Consider the following 23,797-nt stretch of genomic DNA (forward strand, 5'->3'; position numbering starts at 1 on the left):
CGTGGCGTCAGAGGAGCTGGAGAATGCATGTCCGTGGGAGATGTGCACAGCTTCGTCGGGTTTGCATCGTGCCGCAATTTGCCACAGTTGCTAAGCCCTTGCACGCCTTGACGGCTAAAAACCAGAGGTTCCAGTGGGGAGTAGAAGAGGCTGTATTTTTAGCCCTTTGTGAGCGGTTGTCCGATGCACCCACACTTGAGTACCCTGATTTCTCCGAGCCATTTATTCTTGACACAGACGCTAGCGATATGGGCATAGGCGCCGTCCTGTCCCAAGTTAAAAGTAGTCGCGTATGGTAGCTGTGTCCTGTCCCCCGCAGAACGGCGTTATTGTGTTAGTCGCAGAGAACTGTTGGCCATGGTTTATTTCGTACAACAGTGCAGGTCTTACCTCTATGGCAGAGAATTCATTGTCCGCACGGATCACGTGGCCCTTCAGTACTCCTTGAAGGTTGATCAACCTTCTGGCCAACTTTCGCGTTGGCTTGAAATTCTGCAGGAATACTCGTTCCATGTGATATATCTAAAAGGGGTTCGGCATTGCAACGCTGACGCGTTGTCCCGGTTGCCTCAATCGTCTAGCTGTGCATGTTCGTCTGGTGCGGGCCGTTGTAAACTTCTGACGGCGAGTTCAGCTACTGTCATGGCAGCGTTCGAGGACACTGAGCCCGCCGAGGTGGTTGCACCTGCGGATTGTGTTATGGATGTTGTCGTCTACATCTCTACCACCTCCGGGCACCGCTAGTCAGGCAGCCTACCAACTGACTTGGCTGAGTAGCGTCGCGAATAATAGACGGACTAAATATTAAGTGTGTTAATCCCGATGGTGCTCACTAATAAAGAAGTGCCTCCAAGTCTTAACGTCTCCGAGTTAGTCGCTACACGTATATATTTCTAGATTTGAAGCTTTCGTGACTGCAAGGATTCATATTCTTAGGTTTTTTCGGTAAAATATGTTGAGCTTCTTTTGCACTGTACATAGCCAACCGTGATTATCGTAGGTGTGGGTGAAGTACAACAAACTACATAGTGATAACATCTCATCCACAAATATTAAAGTAACAAAAGGTGTTCCACAAGGTTCTGTGCTGGGTCCAATTCGGTTATCCTTAAATTTAAACAATCTTGGACTAAACTTTAATCACTCAGAATTAAATCTTTGCTGATGACATTGTCATGCCAGTATCGGGTAAATCTACAAAGTCAAACAGAATTGCCAACATGATTTTGACGAAATTGAGTATCAATACAATTGCTCGGTGGCAGCCCCAACAGTCTGGAACGCTATCCCTCTGCACATTCGCAGCATCACCTCAATCGCCTCCTTCACGAGAGACTTTAAAACTCACCTCTATAACCATGCTTTTGAGCGACTCCGAGCTTGGCTCCGCACCTCTGAGTTGCGGCCGTTACGTCCGCAAATTTGCGCACGTTATAAATTGCATTATTATTAACGTCCGCAAGCGTGACGGCCGCCATTACACGTGGCATGGAGAACGCGCAGTCGGATGCCGCCATTACGGGCGGTACGGGGGAGGTGCGGACAGAGTCCGCCATTTTACGAAACAAGCGTGATACGCAAGATGTGGCACCCGCCACTAGAAACGAGGATAAAGAATTTCGATTTAAAGCTTTCGTGACTGCAGGGATTCATCTTCTTGGTTCTTTCGGTAAAGTCACGTAGAAGGGAAGTAATAAAATAATAAAAATAAAACATAATAAAATAAAATAATTCTCATGACGTTTCGGCTACAACGCAAGCAGCCGTCATTCTTCACCTGAAGACGGCTGCTTGCGTTGTAGCCGAAACGTCGTGAGAATTATTTTATTTTATTATGTTTTATTTTTATTATTTTATTACTTCCCTTCTACGTGACTTTACCGAAAGAACCAAGAAGATAAAGAATTTGTCGCGGCAGGAGGCGATTGGAGCGCCTTCACTTGGTAATTTGAAGCAGCTTTCTGATCAGGACACTGGACAGAAGATGAGGTGCTAATGGCTCTGCCGACTGTTTTGGATGACGACGCTCTTGCTGTTTAAAGGGCTATTTCTGCTGCTAAGAAGGCTACACTTCAAGGTGCATATGCTGAGATGGCGGACGTGTACGAGCCGGCTTCTCCAATGCCAAACTAGTTTAATTCCCTTCACCTATTACGGATATCAGAAACACCATAGAACGGAGTGTTTCAAATACTTGGGTTTACGGATTAATTCAAAACTCTAATCAAAAATGTGTTTTTTATACGGGAACAAACATTGTTTTCCCATTCGATTGCACCTACAAATTGTTGAATCTATCATTATACCACTTGTTGACGACTGAACTGTTTACAGATTAGCTACTAATTCAAACACGCAATAGACTAAACCAATTTTATCATTCTACTATTCGATTTGCACTGGATGTACCATACAGGATCCACTATTGTGACCTCTACTTCAAATCCAATCTTACATCGCTTGATCAAGAATGAAGCTACATTGGGCCCTATTCATCCATAAACTTAATGGTAAAGCTGCGCTATACTTAGCTATATCATTAACGACAATTTCAAATCCAATAAGCCTAAGACGTCCATCTAATTGTTTTGTTTAACTCTCCCAAGAACAAGAATTGGAATAGTTAACAAAGCTTTTGCAGTTGCAGCATCAACGTTTTGGAACAACCTTGTTTTCTCCCTTAACTTGATACATCTAACTTCAACAAATATCCTGACGCAGATTAGTGCTGGATACAACCACAGTTGCAAATATGATTTGTAACTTTGATCCTTACCCGCATATGAATAATTCACTTTTAACGTGCGATTTTATTGAGGGACTGTGTGTTGTCTTGGTGTGGTCTCTGTTTTTGCTGTTGTTCTGCTGTGCTCAGGCTTTGGAGTGTATGTACTGTACTTGTGCAATTTGAACGTAGAAACTTTGTTTATTTTATATATTCATGTTGAATTATTTGTTTACCTTTCCTGTACTTTGCACTCCTATCGTTTTTTTGTCCTGTTTGTTGTTGTAATTTTCTGATTTGCCCCGACTGGACATCTGTGAAAAAGAGCTTCATAGCCTATCGGATTTCTCCAGCATTAATAACAAAACTGATAGAGATTGATACTGTACACTGTCCTTGAAGCTGATTGGCCTGAACCAGACAGCCTCTTTTATGACTTTGTGAACATCTTAACACATCCTGTATTTATGAGGGTTAACGCCTTTCTACATATGTAGTGACATCACGGGATGTCACTGTGTGAAGACGGGCCGTGAGAGGCACGGCGTGCGGTGTAATGACATCGCCAACACCGCTGTAATGTGGATGCTGTACCGGCCCGAAGCGGGGCTCGGTGAGCGCTGATTGAGAGCGACGGCTGCCGCACCACGGAACGGGGGTTAAAGGGGGCCATGGCACTATGTTTGACCCCGGAGGACACGTGACTTGAGGTATCGACCGGGAGACCCCCTAAGGGGGGCTGAGGTGAGGTGAAGATCCTTCTCGAGGTTTGGAGGTGGGCGTGGCTAGGGGCGGAGCGAGCCCCGCCACACTGGCGAAAAGCCGGAGCCCTGAGCGGCAGCGGCTGCTGTTGTCATCCTGAAGACGTCCACGTTCCACGTCCTTCAGCCTCCAGCACGGGGACTCGGACCCGAGCTGGGGTCCGGTTCGCTGTAGCTAGTTACGCGTGGTAGTGTAGATAGCCTGGTGGTCCAACACCAGAGCTTACTATCTGGTGAAGGGGCAGTTACCCCTTCGTATTACGTTTTAATGTTAATACACGCGTTGCCTCCAACTCAATGGCGGAGCCAGGATTTTCAGGTAGGGGGGCAACCCCTCCAGCAATGAAAAATAGAGTTGCTAGTAAGGACTTGTCCCTTGCTTTTTATTCGACGCGTGTGCGGCGATGGCGCAGCCGTCGATCGAGGGTCGAATTCGAACCGCGTTGTGTGATCGGCATCGCGCTCGCTGAAGGTGTTGATGCCTTCAGGAAAGTCGTGTCCTGTATACGCAACTGCGCACAATTCCGTCAGTCACTTATAACTGCTTTGCCGTTACTTATTGCCAATTATGGACTCAGACTATGGTCCTATCATCTCAGAGTCCCTGACACTTAATACTATGCTAAACAGTAGCAGTGGGAGTTGCAAAATGCCGATTTATTACTAATAAACCACAATGATCCGATCGAAATTAGGGATTTCGATCGGATCATTGGGGGGGGACATGCCACCCCCCACTGGCTCCGACAGTGCCTCCAAGAGTACTGTACGTCTGAGTCTGCGTTTGAGCTCACTACACATATCACTCGAATCCTTTAATGCTATTTAAGTGTTTTTGTTTACGCGGAGAGGTAGACATTGTTAATATCTTTTGTTCTCTCTCAACCAAACTGATTGAGAGGGAACAGTCACTGATCAATCCACTGCTGGATGGCGGCCGGCCCGACACCGTGTGGATAGTTTGACCAAACTTCACGTTGGTTAGTGATGTTCAAATCACCTCCATCGATCCACCATCATTACCCGGCCCTGTGGCTCTTCAGGAGAGAGAGCGGCTCACAATCGGAAGGTTGCGAGTTCAAACCCTGACCAGGGGGTTGATTCAGCCCATCATCCCTCCCTCTGGGGTTGACAAAACGAGTGCCACTTCGTGGGGAGGTCGTCAGTGGCTATGCGATGGAGACACTCGAACCCGCCCACCTGCCTGCCCGCCACTGGCTGAGGGCAGTGAGCAGGTGAGCACCACCTCAGCTCACTATTGAGCGGGGAAATCACTTTGGCTCGACCAGTAGCACTCACACGCGGTTGGGACGAGCAGCAGCAGGAGAACTTGGAAGAAGGGGTGGATAGACGGCATTTCGTCTGTGCGCGCATCCGCGTCTCTACGCCTTCAGCGCGAGATGTAACGGCTGCGCCAAAGTAACGGCTGCTCGCTGTCGTCACGTGTCCTGGGGCTCCGTTGCAAGGGACTCGTTCCACGCTCCCTGCCCACAGCTCAGAGCAGGCCTCGGCAAGGTAAGGTAAACGTTAAAAGATAAAAACGAGCCGATTTTTACCTTACCTTTTATCTTATCACAATACAATCACTCTACCCTACATTTTACCCTTTAGCAGGTAAGGTAAAACGCAACGAGTCTACCTTTTTACCCTTACCCCATACAAATTACCCAATTACAGGGTAATTGTTAGGGAACTACACATGAACAAGGTTTATAACGGTAAATGCGAGGTAGAGCGCTTTATTAATATAGAATACTCTCGATGACTTAATTACACTTTTTGGACCATCTTATCTGACAGGCACTATTTTAATTTACTTCACCGAGTGTTAACATCCCCAGTTATTTTTAACAGTACTCTCTTCATTTTTCAGCCTGCATTGGTATAAACATGGGCATTTTCGTTCATTTGTTCTATCATGTGTATCAGACCTCCCCTCCCCCCTCTCTGTCCATTGTGTTGGCGTGCGCAGCAGCCGCGTCCAAGCCGTCGCCAAATTTTTTGTTGGCTCCTTCCCCCTCCCACCCCCCTCCCTCCCGATACGTTTCCATTCATTGGCCACCACATTCTGATGAACCCCCCCCTCTCCTCCCCCCCTTCAACTTGCTTATAAGGGATTACATCTTGAATCATTGCTTCACTTGATGCAGCTAATCTGGCTGTGACGGTCCCACCTGATGACGGAGACTTGTGTTGCCTCCGAAACGTCGTGAATTTTATTTTTGTTTTGTTTTATTTTACTTTCATTACTTTTAATGTTTTACCTACGTGACTTTACCGAAAAAACCTGAGAATATGAATCATTGCAGTCACGAAAGCTTCAAATCTAGAATTTTATACGCTTGTTATCATTGTATCCTCAAATCTTGTAACTAAATTTTTTATCCACTTCCTAATGTGGTATCGACTGCAAACTTGGTATACTTATGTCATACTGATGACAACACTATATTCTATCATAAAATCATTTTTTATGTTATGTTTCGGCTTGGGTCTAATTGTCCACGCTCAACTGACGTTGGCTGTAAATCACCACGGCCCCTTACGTTATGGCGAGCTTCAGGGCCACTTCCTGGAGTCGGAGAGTTCTGTCATTACTAGTACATTTAATAAAAGCGTGTTTTTAAGAAAGTTTGTTTTAATATTACTTATTAAATGGAGGCCACGGACTGCGCCACGGAGCTTTTAGCGGTAAACAAGGTACCGTATTTACCAGGTAATACTTCGCCCTACCTTTACCCTACCGGGTAATTCTTCCGAGCTACCTTTACCCTACCCTTTACCTTACCCCTTGGCATGTCGACATCTTTACCCTTTTACCCGGTAAAAAGGGTAACTTACCTTGCCGAGACATAGCTCAAGAGGTCGCAATCGGGTACCCGATACCCAGCTACCCTACCCAATACCCGGCTACCCGTACCCGGCCGGGTACGGGTAGCCGTTTGTGACCCTGGTGCGGCCGGGTACGGGTAAAGAATCAAAACCCGTTTGCGACCTCTGCCACAGCTGTCTCTCCCCACAACACACTGCATCATTGCTGCTGATGGGATGCGTATAATTGTATACAGCTTGTATTGTTCACGTGCAGGGACAGATAAGATACGTGGAGGCGATTGCCTGCTTAAATATTTTGTACTGTCCAACACGACGCGAATGGTTTTGTTTTAATTTGCGATTGAACTGCGTAACCCGTGGCACACGACAGGCAGGGAGAGTCGTCGCTTGCAATAAAGTGCAAAACAAGATGAGGTGGAAAGCGCAGGGAAGCCGGGACGGAATTCCCCAAGAGGGCATGGCTCAAGATGAGCAGCAGGAAGAAATGAGCACCGTGAAGGGGAGAAGGAATGACTGGGCCGCGATGTCACGGATGAGAGGGCGATGATGAAGATGAAAGAGGGAGTTCGAATGAGAGAGCAGAAGGGATCTGCACGGATAAGCAGCGTGTTTTTTTCCCATAGGGGGTGGTTGTGGGGATTCCGAATGGGAGGCTTGAGCTGATTTAGTTTTGATTCTTTAATGTAGAAACCTACATTAAAAGGACAATACACCATCCTTTCCCAGTCTGACCCACACCACTCAAAAACATTCACACCGACAGACACGGCCTTAATTTCAGACGTTTTATGCCACTGCTGGATGGTCCCACGTACGGTGTCGGTCATGGGGGTGGTTTGGCCATACGTCACCGAGCTGCCATGTGTGGATTGGTGTAGGTGGGGGGCCCAAAACCGCTTCAGCTGTCACTCAACCGTGTCAGTCACGGTTGGAGCGGTGAGCGCACTGTGTGACGAACTCGACCACCTTAGTTATATTCCTGGCTACGGTGAACATCAAGGAGCGAGTGATATCTGCAACCAGTTCTGGGCCGACCCCACCTTCAACAACCTGGGCTAAGCAGGTGGTGAAGTACGGTCTAACAAACCCCATGACCTACACGGCATGGGGGGGCTCATCCAGCAGTAGATTAAAGGGCTGAACAAGCAAAAAGTTAATCAGCGAAGTACGACGCAGAAGGAAGCGGGAGGCACCGGCGGTTCAGCCGCCTTTTTATAATTTGCACAAGCTGCCACGCAACGCTCGTTTAAATGACGCGCGGGGAAAAGCCCACGAGGCGCAGCATCTCTTATCCCTCCACGGGACGACCGGGAGACACCGAGACGCACTCAAAAGGGGCGGCACGCAGTCGAACACAATACAAAAAAAATCCAAACCCAAAAAACAGCAACAACCACCACCACCACCGCCGCCGTCACCACCTCTCACGACCACCACTCCCCTCTTGCCAGTAGCACCCACACGTGTGGCACCAGCTGAGTCGGCACAACCCTCGCAAAAGGAAAGCAATGGTCAGGGTTTGGCACCACGTGTAGTTTCGACAGTTAGCATTCCTCAAGGGAAGGGGTAGGGTTTGGGCCGATAAAATCGGCGCGAAATCTGGACCATCGTGCTGTGCCAATCGGTATCACGCCATCCCCAATAGGGTCACTAGCTCTCCCACTGCAGCCCAAACACGCCTATATTCTCAGTCAGCCTGGGCATATGAAAAATGTGCAGTAAACTGTCATGAAACCAGCAATACTGGCCCCAGATCTCAGCACAAATCAATTCCTGCCAACCGCACACAGATGCCAGTCCCGGGATGTCCGTATCAAACCTGGACAGGTAGCAACTCCAGGGACAAATTCAATGTAATGTGGAACCTTTACACGCAACACAAAACCTCAATGCACGACGATCGAATTTTACCACCACGCACCGAATCTCGATACCCTGTGCCAAATCTCACGGGTTTGCACCGAATCCCAGCACTGTGCCGAAGCTCACCACACAGGGTGAATGTCAATGTAGGATCCCAGACAGGTGGGAGCAATCTGTGGGGAGGTGGTGGCGAGACTTAAGCCACAAGTTGTTCAGCTCTTTGCGGCACCATCGGCAGAGCGCATGCGATTCTCCACTCAGTAGTGATGGGAGCTGGTAGTGCAGGGTGCTGGGAGGGGTAGTAGTGGTAGTACTGGGTGATGGTAGTGCTAGGTGATGGTACAGGTGGTATTGCAGGGTGGTGGTAGTGTTGGGTCATGTATAGAGATGGTAGTGCTGGGTGGTGGTTGTGCCGGGTGGTGGTAGTGCTGGGCAGGGGTACTGCTCGGTGGGGTAGTACCGGGAAGTGGTAGTGTTGGGCAGGGGTAGTGCTGGGGGTGGTAGTGGTGGGCCAATGGTAGCGGTGGTAGTGCTGGTGTCACATTCACACTTCCGGCACCAGGATAAGCGGCGTCTGGATCATGATGCCATAACTCGGTATTGCCGGCGATTCACCGTTCACCTCCCTGCTGCCGTGATCCACACAGGCAACACCGGGCTGTAACTTGCCTGGGCAAACACCCGGGCATTGGCAAGACCTTTATATTGCTTAGTGAGTGACGCTTGCGATGCCGAGAGCCACAGTCTGTTGCATCACAGGTAATAGCTCACCACTCCCTCTAGCTCACCACTTTCCATAGCTCACCACCCCTCCTAGCTCACCACTCCCTCAATCTCACCACTCCCCCTGCCCTAGCTTGCCACACGCTCGTAGACATAGATGTATCCAAGGTCTTTAGGAGGCTTCTCAGAAGCCGCCACCTTCTGGTCGTTGAAGATCACCCAGCTGGCGTGACAGGGGAGAGAGTAAGATGGGAGGTTAGGGTTGGTCACCTATTATGAGGGTTTCTCGATGTTTTTGTTCATGTAAAGATACGATGAATCCACTTAGAACCCTAAAAGTGCAATGTAACCCCATGTAAGAGAATGCTTCTTGCACGCGGATATGACAGCATTAATTTTTAGTTCCCTTTAAATTGTCTTATCCATGCTAGTGTAATGTTCTTGGAGGGATACGGAGTCTTCGTAGAGGCAACACGCTTTATTTCACCAAACAGTTTACACTAATCCCTAACACAAAGGGGTAATGGCCCCTTTCACCCACAACCTGGGGAGGTACAGCCTCCGGGCTATCGTACCTACAACTCTCCCTATTCCAGGCCTCCGGCTAATGAAACCTAGGGGAGGCTGACCCACCGCTGGCCCGGTGGGTTCCTGACCACTGGCCCGCCCGGACCTAGCTCTCACAAGGGCATCAGGCCAAGGGAACCTCAGGGTCCTAACCCCACGACCACTGGCACCGCACTGAGCCCCGGCCCTTAGAAGGACGTCGGCGGCTTGGGGTCCAGGGTCTTCTTCTTCTTCAGGCGGCTTCTGGCTTCGGCTTGAGACGGACTCTCTCGCGCTCTCAGGGACCCGCCTTATATACTCTGGGGGATCGTAGCTCCTGCCAGCCCCCTCCCCTCAGAGGGGTTCCAACCGCCGTTGGCCCGACCGGTCCGGACCGGTTTCTACCCCTCCCCCTGGTTGTGGCGCGTGTGTGTCAATCATGACCACCACACTAGCAGGGAAATTTTTCCCTCCTGTCCTGCTGGATAACGGAATGTTTGTCACACCATCTGGGAGTGTAGCTAGGAGAGCAGAGTTCTGTGTGACGAATAGCAGCTGGGAGCATAGCTGCTGGAGAAGAGCCAAATTATGTTGATATCACACATTACTTCACTACTGCTCGTCTCGCCACACGAGGGCAAGCAATGGGAACTCCACAAGCGGAAGGAGCATGCTTCCACTGCTGTTGCTACTGCTGCTGAACGTGGCATGCAGACGTTTCAAATGCCGCCCAAAGCAGCTCGTGCTGAGGTTGTGGTGCTCTGCCACAAGCCACCCACAATGCTCACTGTTTGAATCCAGCTGCTGCAGAAGACATTAAATATTCCATGGTATCTGGCAAGAGTAGGCCATTATGTGCCAGCATCATGGTCCAAATTTTAAAAAACTAAACCGCATATTGATTAACTGGGATTATACATAGCACGTATCCCCCTACTCTACTGGCAGACCAGAGCTTGGGCAATTGTTGGTGGCAGTTTCTGGTTGCCTTCCAGCTTGTCTGTGGGACCTCTCTGATGTTGTGTTCACTCACCGGCCCTCCTTGCGGATGTGGCACACGTAGTGGCCGCACATGGTGGAAGTGCCCATGTGGCTGATGAAGGCGAACAGGCGGTAGCCTGTACACGCGCACACACACACAATGAGTGAATGAATTAACAAATTAGTGAATGGCTGAGTGAGTGAATGGATTAGTGAGTAAATTAATAAATGCATGAGTCAATTGATGAATGAATAAATGGGTGAATGGACACGTGAATGAGTGGATGCAAGAATACAGGAACAAATAAGTGAACGAGTAAGTAAATTTGTGAACGAATAAGTGAGAGGGTGAAAGCGAGGCAGTGCGCGTACGCCCGGGTCCGTCGCGCACGCGAGGCCCGGCCGGCGTGTGAGCCTCGCTCGCTGGGTCGCCACGGGAACCACCCTCCGATGTCTCCATGGCGACTGCATCCAGGTCGTCAGCGTGGCTGAATATCCAGTCAGCTGCACGCTCGAGGTTGTTACTCTGGAGAGGGGGAGGTGGGGAGGGACCAGGGAAGAGGTGACGGCTCAGCAATGGAATTTCTACGGCACGGTGTGCGCGTGTGTGCACAGAGCCTGACACAAGTGACATGATATTGACACTGCCGCTTCGTGGGAAATTTCATCTGTTCTAAGTGTGTAATTACGTGTTCATGTGTAAATGTGAATTAAGATACAAGGTCCTGATCTGGTCCTGGGCCTCTCCTAGGTTGAGTCAGCCCTAAATGAGTTATTGGTGCAGTGTGTATGAAACATCAGCACTGGCAAGACAGACGGCCAGGCATGGTGTTAACCACACCACCCTCTCTTAATCGGTGCTCGCCAACAGCACTTGCCGTACAAGTCTGTGGTGTGCGTGTGCAGGGTGCGTGCGGTACGTGGTGCATGCATGTTGCTCACCGTGGCTCGGAGTGCCCTCACCGCCTGCTCGCGAGTGAACCCCATCGACACAATCATGGCTACACTCTCCTCATCTGGGGGGGGCGGTTCCTGGGGGGTGCGGGCCCCCCCCGACGGCGTCGCCGCCCCCGAGCCTCCCAGCATCAGCGGCTCTGCGAAATCTAATGACGGTGGGGGGAGGAGCGCATGAGAGAACCGAATGTGAGGAGCATCGGGGGGGGGGGGGGGTAGCGAAGAGGAGTAGAGTGATAGAAGTGGAGGGAAGTGCACAGAAGCAAGAGAAGTGGGGAGAAGAAAGAGGGAAAAGCAGGCGAGAAAAGCGGAGGGACGCAAGCGAGTGAAGCAAGAAAGACACAGGAGGGAGAAGCATAGGGAAAAGGAGGGAAGTGAAGGGAAGCGAGAGGAAAAAGAGGAAAGATAGAGGGACAAGTGGAGAGAAGCGGAAGGGAAGAGAGAGAAAGACATGGAGGGAAGCGGAGGGAAGCAAGACAGAAACGAGAGGGAGAAGTGGAGGGAAGCGAGAGTGAGAAGTGGACGGTAGCAAGAGGGAAGAGAGTGAGCAGCGCCGTCTACCTGGGTCCTCCATGTGCGTGATGACCCAGTTCATGGCGGGCTCCACGCCGGCGTTCCCCGTGAAGTAGACGGCCTTGCGGCAGGCATCCGCGGGGAAGCCCATCTCACACAGCTGGCTTACCACAGCCTCATCCAACTCGGGGGCTACACATACGCACACAGAGAAACACAAAAATGAAAGACAAAGTTCCCCCGTATCACCTTAACAAACTGCTGGCGCAAGTGCTGTTAGTGAGTGCCTACAAAGGCTGGCACTTCACCCAAGCTGAGGGGGGTAGGGAGGGTGGCTGGCACCATGCCCAGCTTTGAGAAGGGAGGGAATAACCGTGGCCGAGAAGAGATGAAGCTTCATGTGGAACAACCAAGTAGCTGATAATTGGTTTTTTACCCTTCTATCTGGCAACAAAACTGACACCTTTTTACAAGGAGTCATGTTTGCATAGACCGCAATACCTGCAGTCATAATAGAAACAAAAGACATAACTCTGATAATGTGCATTGTCCTTGAAGTTGATTGGCCCACACCCGAGACAGCTTTCCTTAGAGCCTAGTCTCACATGGGTTGGACCAGATGACGCCAAAAGGCGCACAACTCAAAGACAATGCACCATCAGAGTATGAGAGCTCGGGGCAAGCATCTACACTATGGGAACCTCATTTGCCAGTCAAAATATGATAATTGGTTTTTTACCCTTCTATCTGGCAACAAAACTGACACCTTTTTACAAGGAGTCATGTTTGCATAGACAGCAATACCTGCAGTCATAATACAAACAAAAGACATAACTCTGATAATGTGCACTGTCCTTGAAGTTGATTGGTCCACACCCGAGTGTAGATGCTTGCCCCGAGCTCTCATACTCTGATGGTGCATTGTCTTTGAGTTGTGCGCCTTTTGGCGTCATCTGGTCCAACCCATGTGAGACTAGGCTCTAAGGAAAGCTGTCTCGGGTGTGGACCAATCAACTTCAAGGACAGTGCACATTAAAAAGGTGTCAGTTTTGTTGCCAGATAGAAGGGTAAAAAACCAATTATCATATTTTTACTGGCAAATGAGGTTCCCATAGTGTAGAACCAAGTAGCTTCCACACAGCATTGCGCAGCTGACGAAAATATAATGCTGCTCTACTGATTCAGAGCGAGACCTCTGTTGCTGAACCGGAGCTGGTCATAAGCACGCTGCCCAACTACGCCCAATCATTCCATGGGGATTTGAGGGGGTGGATTATTGGATGACACAAAATACTCAGGCAGGTGCTGAGTTTTGGTAAGACCTCCACCTTATAATAGTCAGGCGCCACACCTATTAATGGCATGCTCCAAGTTCAGCAGTAACAAAGCAGATATGTAGGTCCCGTTGCAATTTCCTACAACACTGCTGTACCAGATTGACAGAGAATATGGCTTCTGTACAGGGCCACCCCAGTCTGAAACCACATTGAGAGTTTGCAAGCCTCTATTCAGCGTGCCTGGCAAGGCGATGTTAAATAATCCTTTCCAGGACCATTCCCGGCACACTGAAGAGGGAAATGCCCTGGTAGTTAGTATAATTAGTACAGTCCCCCTTCTTGAAACACATACACACACCTATGCAGGCTGGTAGGGCACACAATTGTGTGGTATGGCTAGTCCTACGCATGGTCATCTTTGTCTCCCCAGTGCTAATGTTTACACATCACACCAGGCACTCATTTAAGGCTGAGTGAAATTAGGGGAGGCCAGGCACAGTTCAGATACCGGGTTTGTAGCACAGTGCGCGAACTACTACACTTTGTCTTGATACATACAAATACACACACAGAAACAAGCACATGCATGCACTTGCACAGATGAATACACACATGCACAGATTAATACACACACATGCATGCACAGACGAATACACACACACATGCATGCACAGACGAATACACATACGTGCATGCGCACGCACACACAAACATGAACGAGGGGTTTGATTAACGACAGACGCGAGCCACACGACACGTGCATCTCCCCGAGCAGCCAAGCACCCGGCCTCTCACTATATGGGATGAGCCCATAGAGTGAGAAGCTTCATTAATAAGAAAAAAGTTTTTATCCGTTCTAGCCAAGAATGTCTTTAGGCCACTCGAGTGAGGTCACCGTGGTGCGTTTACACACATTAATGCAGTGACAACACGTGACGGCTATAACTGTGGACCTGGGCTGACTTTCACGTCTTGTTTTTCTCATTCACGAAGCTTTATACACAGCGGGGACAGCTCGCGTGGCACATGGCTGAGGTGCGCAGCTAAAAGGTAAGAGCCATTATTATGAGTTTCGGGAAAAACAATCGGAGACATTCTTGAGAGACGTTTTAGAGTTGGGCTCCATCAGATGGTCAGAAACTCCTTCCATTCTGTGCATGCTGATCGCAGTTGCTGAGCACAGGCCCAAAAGGCCAATAACAAGGCGGCCTGCAAGAGACCAGCAGTTGAGGTCTTACATCTTTCTTGAATTGAAGAAAGTTATCGGAACTTGGAAAATGAGACGAGAGAAGGGAATTCCAAAGCTGAACAGTTTTGAGGACAGAAGGAAGAGAAATGATTTATCCCGCAATATGGTGATCGGTCACAGAGAGAAAAAAGTTAAATAAAGAGAATGACCGTGGTAAATACGATAAAAGAGTAACAATGAAGTGACTGAACTAATCAGTCCGAATCACCAGCTTTATTAAGGGCTGAAGAAGGAGAAGATAAACTACTTCTAAGCGTTCTCAACCAAATCAACTTCAGGTCGCAGCTTTTAAAAAGTCTAGCAGTATAGAATGTGGTTAGTTTTTGGTGGAGAGATTTCATGGTAATACCAGGTATTGTAGACTTGGGCTGTCAGGTGGCCAGGAGATGTAAGCTGAGCAATGGGTTATTTAATCTATGCGAGCAGAACTTTCAGCATTACCCTCTCATATACATGGGTTTGCTCCAGATTCTCCACTTTCCTCTCAGATGCCAAACAACACATTGTTTAGTTAATGTACAAGCCTGACTTGGGTAGAAATATATTATTGATTCCACATGTGGGTTTTCTCCAGGTATTCGGGTCTCCTCCCATACGCCACACTTGTTAAAGGAACTGGCAAAACGTCCCATTGCAGGACCCTCATAATTCAGAGCCTTAGACTCAGTGAGGCCTCCGTGAGTAAGAAAAAGGCATAATTTATGTTATTATTTTAATCATGCCTAGAGACAACCATTTGTCTCTCAATAATATATTTTCAGTTTGCGTGCCAATTCTCAAAACCGAAAGCCATAGATATCTCTGAGCTGCGTCTTCCTTTACGTTGGACTTGCAAGCAAAACGAGAGGGAAATGGAAGCAGGTAAAGCAGGAAACACAGGGGTGAGGAGGAAGAAATAAGATTCCATGGCGAGTGCGGGAAGCAGTGGGAGGGAAAGCGAAGAAGGAAGAGGCTACTAACTAGACGGCATGGTGTCGGGGGACAGAAGGGCGCCCCTCTCTCCAATCCCGATACCTTTCGGGGGCTCATCTGGGGTGGCCAGGGGAGGCGGGGCCATGTCCGGGAGCTCCGCCTCCCCTGGCTGGAGCCCCGCTCCCCGCAGGTGCGACAGATCCAGCTCCTCGGGCATGTCGATGGAGACGTCTTGACCGAGCGGAGGAGATGAGACAACGCATCGGGCACACAGGAGAAGAGGGCAACCGTTAGGGTCAATGGCAAGGGTCGGGAGCCAGAGGGTTAAACCTTAAGTTTGTTTAACCAAGTGAAAACTGAAGAGACAAGGGGAGTCTCCATTATACAAGTTTTTTGGGTTAGGTCGCAAAATATTTTTACGTTGTTAATTCCCGTCACGTAAACAGAACATGCCAATTCATTACAAGTACAGCACGCCGGTGTGTTGGAGAGCCAAGCCACAACATTTATAATCTGAACTCTTTGGTTCTTTCGGCAAAGTCATGTAGGTAGAAAAATAAAACAAAAGAAAAATAATATAACACGACGTTTTGATCGCAACACCCAGCAGTGGAACTGCTGAACCAGCGAGAGAGCTGTTACAACAAGAGGTTATTTACGTGGCAATAGGCAAGCAAGCGGGGTCTGAGCTGGAAAGGAATTCCATCCACGGACGCAAGCACGTCAGTTGTGTTAATGGGGGAGATTAGGGAGAGAGAGATTAGCATGAATGAGCTTCCGTCGCCACATAAGAGTATCATCCCCGCATATGTGCACAACAGCAGTGTTGATGAGAGATTAGCACCATGAGAGTGGAATCCAAAGGACATGTGGGCATGAGAGTGCAATCCAAAGGACACGTGGGCATGAGAGTGCAATCCAAAGGGCATGCGGCGACGGAAGCTCATTCATGCTAATCTCTCTCCCTAATCTCCCCCATTAACACAACTGACATGCTTGCGTCCGTGGATGGAATTCCTTTCCAGCTCAGACCCCGCTTGCTTGCCTATCGCCACATATATAACCTCTTGTTGTAACAGCTCTCTCGCTGGTTCAGCAGTTCCACTGCTGGGTTATTTTTTCCGCCTGAGGATGACCGCTTGTGTTGCGATCGAAACGTCGTGATATATTATTTTTATTTTGTTTTATTTTTCTACCTACGTGACTTTACCGAAAGAACCAAAAAGTATGGATTCCTGCAGTCACTAAAGCTTCAAATCAAGATTCATAATCTGAGTACAACGTTTTGCCAGTAATTATAACTAGCTTCATCAGGCGACAAAAGTCCTCATGTTTCGTTCCTTAGATATGATGACAAAACTTGTGTGCTCTTCTTCTGTGAAGTGGGGGGGGGGGGATTAATGAACGCATATAAATGACTATGGGTATCCATTGTCGTTTGGGTTATTTAGATGGTAATCAACGTACATTATGCATGTGCATTATGTCGGGTGGTGGCGGGTTTAACGACACAGATATTTACGCGATCTTACCCAAAAAACATTATGGATATTGGTCACGAAAGCCTACGTGTTAAAGTGGCGTCTCATTTGCAAAAGTGACCTAAGCCACCAAAGCACTACAGCAATAAGCACTTAACTGGGCTGGTGGCTCAACGGTAGAGCAGGCAGGGCACAATAGCAAGTTTTTGAGTTCAAATCCTGGTTGAGGGTTAACTCAGTCCATCATCCTTCTGGAGTTGACAACATGAGTACCACTTTATGGGATATCCTCACCCCTGGCATTGGAATGTGCATGTTTCACCACTGGCTCTGGGCTGGAATTCCCTCCCATCAGGATATGAGCACTCTCTCAATGCTCATTTGAGAAAGAAAATCGCTGACTTTTACAACATCCAAACAAGTCTAATAGAGAAGAAAACAGAATAAGAACAAAAACAATGGAACAGAGAGGACGGGAGGCGCGTTACCCAGTTTCTTGGGGACCCAGTCGAGGCCGAACGTGAATTTTTTGACCTGGATCACGAGGAAGTCAGGGAAGGAGGCGAAACGTGTTGTCCTGAACGTGGGACACACACACGGGTTGGGGGATCAAATGCAGATTCTTACGCACACGGAACACCACTATCACACAACCTGGGCGCCGAGTTCTCGTGGGATGAACAACCCCGGAGCTCTCACAGCGAGCAAGTTCATCACTCTGCAAGACGGTATGATGCAACTTCACACGACACTCCCACAGCCATTGATGTACACGAGAGGCACACCTATTATACGCCCTGCTAAGAGCAGTTGTTACATATCTATCACAGAACACTTCCCTTTAGAAAAATAAGCGTTGTGACCCACTTCTTCCGTCACACTGCTCCGCTTTGGAATTCCTTCCCATCACCGTTCTTTTCCCAAGCTCTCACAATAATAACCTTGCTTAATACAAGAAACGTTTTACATGTGTAGTGGTATAGCGCTGGCTGCTGTTGGAAAAGGGTAACTGCGGTGTACAGCAGTACTCACGTCAGCAGGCCACGATATATACGAGAGGGGGACATCTCGGGGAAAGGTCACAGAATGGGCCCATTGGGAAGCCCCGGGAACCCGCTAGTAGGTTCCAGAAAGGGGACGTGGCCGAGGCGGAGCAAGGCCATGCTGGGAGTATAAGAGGGGCCCCTGAGCGGGACCTCGGGGCTGTTGCTGGAAGTGGGATCCCCGTCGTGCTGTTCAAGATCGTCATCGTCACCATCTCGTTGTCGTCACCATCTCGTTGTCGTCACCATCTCGTCGTCGTCTCAGTCTTCACCATCCCGGGGTGCTGTTAGTCAGACAGCCTACCAATTGTACTAAGTAGTGCCGCCGACAATAGACCGTCTTAATTATAACAGTGTGCACCCACGTAGGGTGTGTGTTATCCCGATGGTACTCGTTAAATAAAATAAGTGCCTCCAAGTATTACTGTTTCAGATCTGAGTCACTACACATGCATCCATATACAACTGTAATGGTGTACGTTGTTTGTTTCTGGCTGCTTGATGTCTTGGGTCTGTACTCAGCCACTGTTAAAATATAAAGTCAAACCAAAATATTTCCTTCTGAAAGCAGAATTCTGAAGATTTAATTAAAATACTAAAATTATATTGATGTTTTTGTTTGTACAGTTGTAATGGGTTCAATTGAGGCGCACACTCAACTTGGAGGCAACACCATTTATTAATGCATAACAACCAACTGGAACATTATACACAGGGTGGTGACCACCGTTCCTAATCTCACTAATAGTCGGGGAATACGACACAGTGTGACCAGGGCAGGTGACAGGCTGCCTGGTCACAGACGAAGGTCGGAGACTTTCAAGACCGTTGATGGCGTCTTTATCCCGGAGTTGAACAGCGCCGCTTCTCTGTTCACGCCCCGCTTATAACCGCTGCAGCTAGGCCGGCTCCGCCCCAGGCCACACCCCCCTTCTCGATCATTTGAGAAAGTCCGGGCCCCCAACCACGTGACCCCCAAGCTCCCCCCTGGGGCCCCTAGCCCCCCTTTATCGGGTCACGTGTCCTGTTGGCTTCACGCAGAGTGTCACGGCCTGAAATGACCCCCGTGACACCCGCCTACAGCACCCATACCGAGCCAACACAGTAGTGACGTCATATGTCCCTACGCTCGTACAGTCCCAACACAGTAGTGATGTCGTATGTCACTACACAGTCATTGGTGACCGGGCTGAGACCATCCACTCACTGCACTTGAAAACCGGTTGAATGATGGGGGGGTGTCTACGACCCAGACTCAAACCCAGGATCTGTGCCACTGAGCCTGCCTCTGTGCGCATGTATGTGCATGCATGCATGTGACGTTGTGATTGTGTAGCCAAGTGTGATATCCGTCTTTGTCTCGATGTGAGCAAGACTTGCTGGATGGCATGGCTCTGTGTCTCTGCGAGTGTGTCTCTATAGGCGCAAGTGAGACTTACTTGATGGCGTGGCTCTTGGCCTGCAGGGCGCTACTCCAGAAGTCGTCAAGGCTCTCCGGCTCAGAGAATGCGCGCAAGCACTCGGAAAAGGGCACGTGTGCGCGTACCAGCTCGGGCGCCGGGCAGCCCGATGCCTCGGACTCGCGGCGCCGGCACTCGTACTCCTCCAGCTCACCTTGGACAGGGGTGCAACGTCACGACGTTGCGTCACTGGAGAACGTCGCGTTGCTAGAGAACGTCGACAATTTGCATCACTAAAGTGTCACAGGACAAAAGGTTCTAGGCGAGCCGACCTCTTCACACTGCCCTTTCCAGCTGCTCTCACCTCACCCATCGCCTTACACTGGCTACCACCAACTCGCCCGTCAACTACTGCCCTCCCACACCCGCCCCCCACCCCCCCCCCATGCCCCCCCTAACATCCTACCCCCGTGTGTGCTCACCCTTGTTGGCAGCCACCTCCATAGGCACGGGCAACTGCACAATGTAGTCGATGCGCTGCGTGTACTTGACACGCTGTGAACGCTGACACTGGATGCGCTCCTCCACCAGGAAGCGGAACGCCTCCGTCGGGTTCTCCGCTCCCCGGCTGTTGCGCTACAGTCAGCACATGTGTGTACGCGTGAGTCGATGTGTGCACATGTACGCACAATCATTCATATGTGCTTATGTATATATATGAAAGGGAAATTTGTGAATATGTGTGTCTGTTCAAAATGTTTAGCGTACTTTCTGACATGCAACAAACTTGAAATCTGCCATGTGGGTACTTTCCAGACTGTACACCATGCAAAAATTACAAAAGTTGACTTTTGTATTTTGGGGGGGGGGCCGCAATAATGCATATATTTTGCACGCAAGTGAACGGTGACGTCACATCTCTGTCATGTCACTCGCATGTGGCAGCGTGACGCAGTGTGCCTGCTAACATCACGCATCCTACCCCAACCCTCCGCATAGGCCGTGTATCCCGCACAAGTGCGCAGCTGGGGGGGGGGAAATAGGTAACAAACTTTTAATTTGCCATGTGGCTAGCTCCCATACTGTACACAATGTAAAACGTATACAAATTTACTTTTGTATTTTAGGGGGGGGGGGGGGGGGAATGAACATGAAGTGTGTGGCGAGAATCAATATCTGGTGAGCATTTGTGGTATTGATTAAACGGGAATAGGCCGATTCTAAAGAAATCTACAACCTTCGATTCTTTTGCGTGAGCGTAAGTTTTTTTCCACCGCGCATTGGGTTTTATTAAAATTTTTATTAATGAGGTAATGATCAAAGTTTTTTTTTAATTTTTACATGTTATGTTTTTCAGTTTTGAGAAGTTTTTCAATATCTTTTTCCCCCGGGCAACGCCGGGTGCTTCCCGCTAGTGTATGTATATAGAGGTGTACAAATGGAATACAGTAAAACCTTGGATTGCGAGTAACTTGGTCTGCGAATGTTTTGCAAGATGAGCAATTTTTAAAAATACATTTTAACTTGATAAATGAGCGAGGTCTTGCAATACGAGTAGTACGTATACGCTTTGTCTGCCGTGCGAGCTTATACTGTTTACTATAGTGTTGTGACCATTTCCGCGAAATCGTCAAAAGGAGGCAAAAGCAAGTGTCATTGGATAGGTTCCTTGTTAAAGTTGCACAAAAAGAAAAAGATTCCAGTGAGCCAACAGATAGCAGTGATTCCGTTTGACAGTGAAAGTCGTCCTACACAATAACCCTCCTCCTCGTCTCCCTCACAATAACCCTCCTCCTCGTCTCCCTCACTCACACCAGCCACGATTAAATTTAATTAATAAATTTGATTACTTTATATTACATTTAAATAATAAAAATATAAAAAGGTATTTTGTATTAATCATTTTTACTTTAATATTTTTGGGTTGTGAAACGAATCATCTGAGTTTCCATTATTTCTTCTGGGGAAATTCGCTTTGATATACGAGTGCTTTGGATTACAAACACGTTTCCGGAACGAATTATGCTCGCTATCCAAGGTTTTACTGTACATGTAAAGGCAAAGGCACCAATGAAAATGATTGTCATTATAAAATAGTTTACAAATCAACGTAACGCATCTCAAATAAAGGCACACGCACATACAGCCCTTTTGTAGCTACACACCTATGCCGGTGTCTCTTAATGCGCACATACACACACACATATTCATCCACACACAGACTTACTCTCACCCACACAAACTCACACATTCATCCATACAAATGCATAATAAGACTCATTCACACTCCTACAAGAGACACACACTGACAATCACACACATACACTCACATGCATCACCACCACCATCCCCCCCCCTCGTGTTTCCCCACCTCGATGAGGTTGATGAAGTGGAGAAAGAGTTCTTGTGCATCTTGTTGCCGATTAGTTGAGAACTCCGGGTGTCCTCGGCCAATCAGAGTCTTTAGCATGCGTGGAGACACTCCCTTCTGCTCCACCTAGTGCACATGTGCACACATGCAGTGTTAGAGATGGTGTCGATGGTGGTGGTGCTGATGGTAGATTTAGTGATGGTGCTGGTGATAATGTTGCTGGTGGTTGTTTGATGTACCTGCTCAGTGCTGTTTGTGTCAGCGGGTGGCTGCGAGTAGATGCCAGAGAGGAGACCATGGCCAAGTTTCGCTCTGTGATGACAAATACACACACACAACAGCCGCCATTCACTACTAAATGGCAATGACATCATCATGGCGCTTGTGCCAGGCTAGGTGCACTTTGAGGCCACATTAAATGTGGATAGCTTGCTGGCAGGAGGTCATGGAACACTCAGATGGATATGACTGGCAGATTGCACCACCTGTGCTCCCCACTGTCCCAATTTGTTGCGTTTTATCCACCCGGTGTTCCACTCGTTGTTGTGAACGTTGCTCCCTCCACCCTCCGCTGTTGTTGCCGGCACTGCCTCAAAATGTCCAGTAGCATCCTTCACAAGTCTCCTCCACAGGGGCCGATTTTGACAGTGCTGGTACCAGTCATCAGTCCAATCAGCTCCACATCTTTCTGGACTGCATCAGTCCAACTCCTCTTCAGTCTGTGCCACATCCGGTTAGCCCCCTCTATTCAGCTAAACAGAAGCTGCTTTGGCATGTGGTAGCTGGGCATGTGGGCTACATGACCCAGCCTTGCCTGCTAGAGAAGCTTACTGGTGGGAATGTGTCCAGATCTTTCAAGGATTTGTGAGCATCTCACACAATGCAGCCTGTTTAAACCCAAGATGGACCGTAGGCAGGCCAGCCCAAATGTTTCAAACCGGCAGAGATGTTCCTTAAGAGGAATCCACATTTTAAAAGCATAGGGAAGGGAGGGCATGACTGTAGCCGAGAAGACTAAGCTTCATGTGGAGTGACAGGCCAGGTAGCTTCCACACAGCGTTACACAGCCGATTAAAATATGCCGCACAATTCATTTGGAGTGAGACCTCTGCTGCCAAATTGGAGCTGATCATAAGCACACTGGCCAGTTTTGGAAACTTCTGCTTTCTCTCCACAACTGCTCCATCACTTCTGGGGAGTGGAGAGAAGTGAACATTCAACATAAAATACCCAGGCAGGTCCCCGTTGTATTTGTGGGGCTGAGGGTAAGGCTCCATTCTCTCAGTAGCATACTCAAGGTTCACTAGTAACATCTACAACTCCTTCTTAGAGTGGGTAGCAATTACTAGATCATCCGTATATATTACATGTTTGACCAATAGGGAGCTATTCCTTGACTGCACACAGCATCGATTAGCCTTCCATTGTACCTATACCAGATGGAAAAAAAATTCCACCGGTACATCTGTAGTGACATGGAATGGGTCACTATGGAGCATAGCGCTGGTTGCTGGCAGAGAAGGGGATCTGCAGTTGCAGAAGCCCTGTCTGTCAGCAGGTCACGTGTTAAGCCAGAGAGAGGGATGTAGGGCAAAGGTGATAGAGGGGGCACGTGAGGTAAACCCGGGAACCCGCAAGTAGGTTCTAGAAGGGGGGCGTGGCCTGGAGCGGAGCAAGGCCATGCTAGGAAGATAAAAGGGGACCCGAGCGAAGGCTCGGGGCTGTTGCTTGGAGTGGAATCCCGTCGGGCTGCTGGAGTCTTCGTTACAGTCTTCACCTTCTCGGCGTTGTCAGTCAGGCAGTCTATTAGTTGTCCTGACTGTAAGTGTAGTTACCCTGTGAAGGCTATAATAAATAGTGCCTCCTACTCCTAGTGTCTCTGAGTGTATCACTACACATCCATGGGAAGCTTCTCAAACTACGTGGTAAAAGATGTTTAATGGTGTAGGGGCCAGATGACTGCAGTATAGTTTACTACAGGTTAAGGGGGGGGAGGAGTATAGTTTACTGCAGTATAGTTTACTGCAGTATACTGCAAGGCAACCAGTTTGTCAGCTTAAATACTGCCTCCTGTTCATGTGTCTAACTTTTTTCAACCACTTGCCATCACCTGCACACGGCGCTCTCTCCGTCCCCCTAATCCCCTGCAGCATAACAAAAGGC

The 23,797-nt window shown here is 48.7% G+C and overlaps 1 protein-coding gene across 2 annotated transcripts in view; it reads right to left on the reverse strand.

Moving 5' to 3' along the window:
- Positions 1-7,500: 7,500 nt before the first annotated feature.
- Positions 7,501-23,797, reverse strand: part of USP5 (ubiquitin specific peptidase 5) — a 34,959-nt gene continuing 18,662 nt past the window's right edge. For both annotated transcript variants that reach the window (XM_078611583.1, XM_078611582.1), the window contains exons 10-20: positions 21,874-21,946; positions 21,635-21,760; positions 19,746-19,899; positions 19,303-19,477; positions 17,309-17,397; positions 15,442-15,570; positions 11,950-12,093; positions 11,377-11,537; positions 10,807-10,960; positions 10,487-10,571; positions 7,501-9,130 (exon numbers count right to left, since the gene is read on the reverse strand). In XM_078611583.1, the coding sequence (XP_078467709.1) occupies positions 9,037-9,130; positions 10,487-10,571; positions 10,807-10,960; positions 11,377-11,537; positions 11,950-12,093; positions 15,442-15,570; positions 17,309-17,397; positions 19,303-19,477; positions 19,746-19,899; positions 21,635-21,760; positions 21,874-21,946 (1,384 nt within the window). In that variant the 3' untranslated portion in view covers positions 7,501-9,036. The remainder of the gene's footprint in view (positions 9,131-10,486; positions 10,572-10,806; positions 10,961-11,376; positions 11,538-11,949; positions 12,094-15,441; positions 15,571-17,308; positions 17,398-19,302; positions 19,478-19,745; positions 19,900-21,634; positions 21,761-21,873; positions 21,947-23,797) is intronic.

Source organism: Lampetra planeri, chromosome 36 (genome assembly GCF_965212315.1).
Source record: "Lampetra planeri chromosome 36, kcLamPlan1.2.h2, whole genome shotgun sequence".
Lineage (NCBI taxonomy): Eukaryota > Metazoa > Chordata > Hyperoartia > Petromyzontiformes > Petromyzontidae > Lampetra > Lampetra planeri.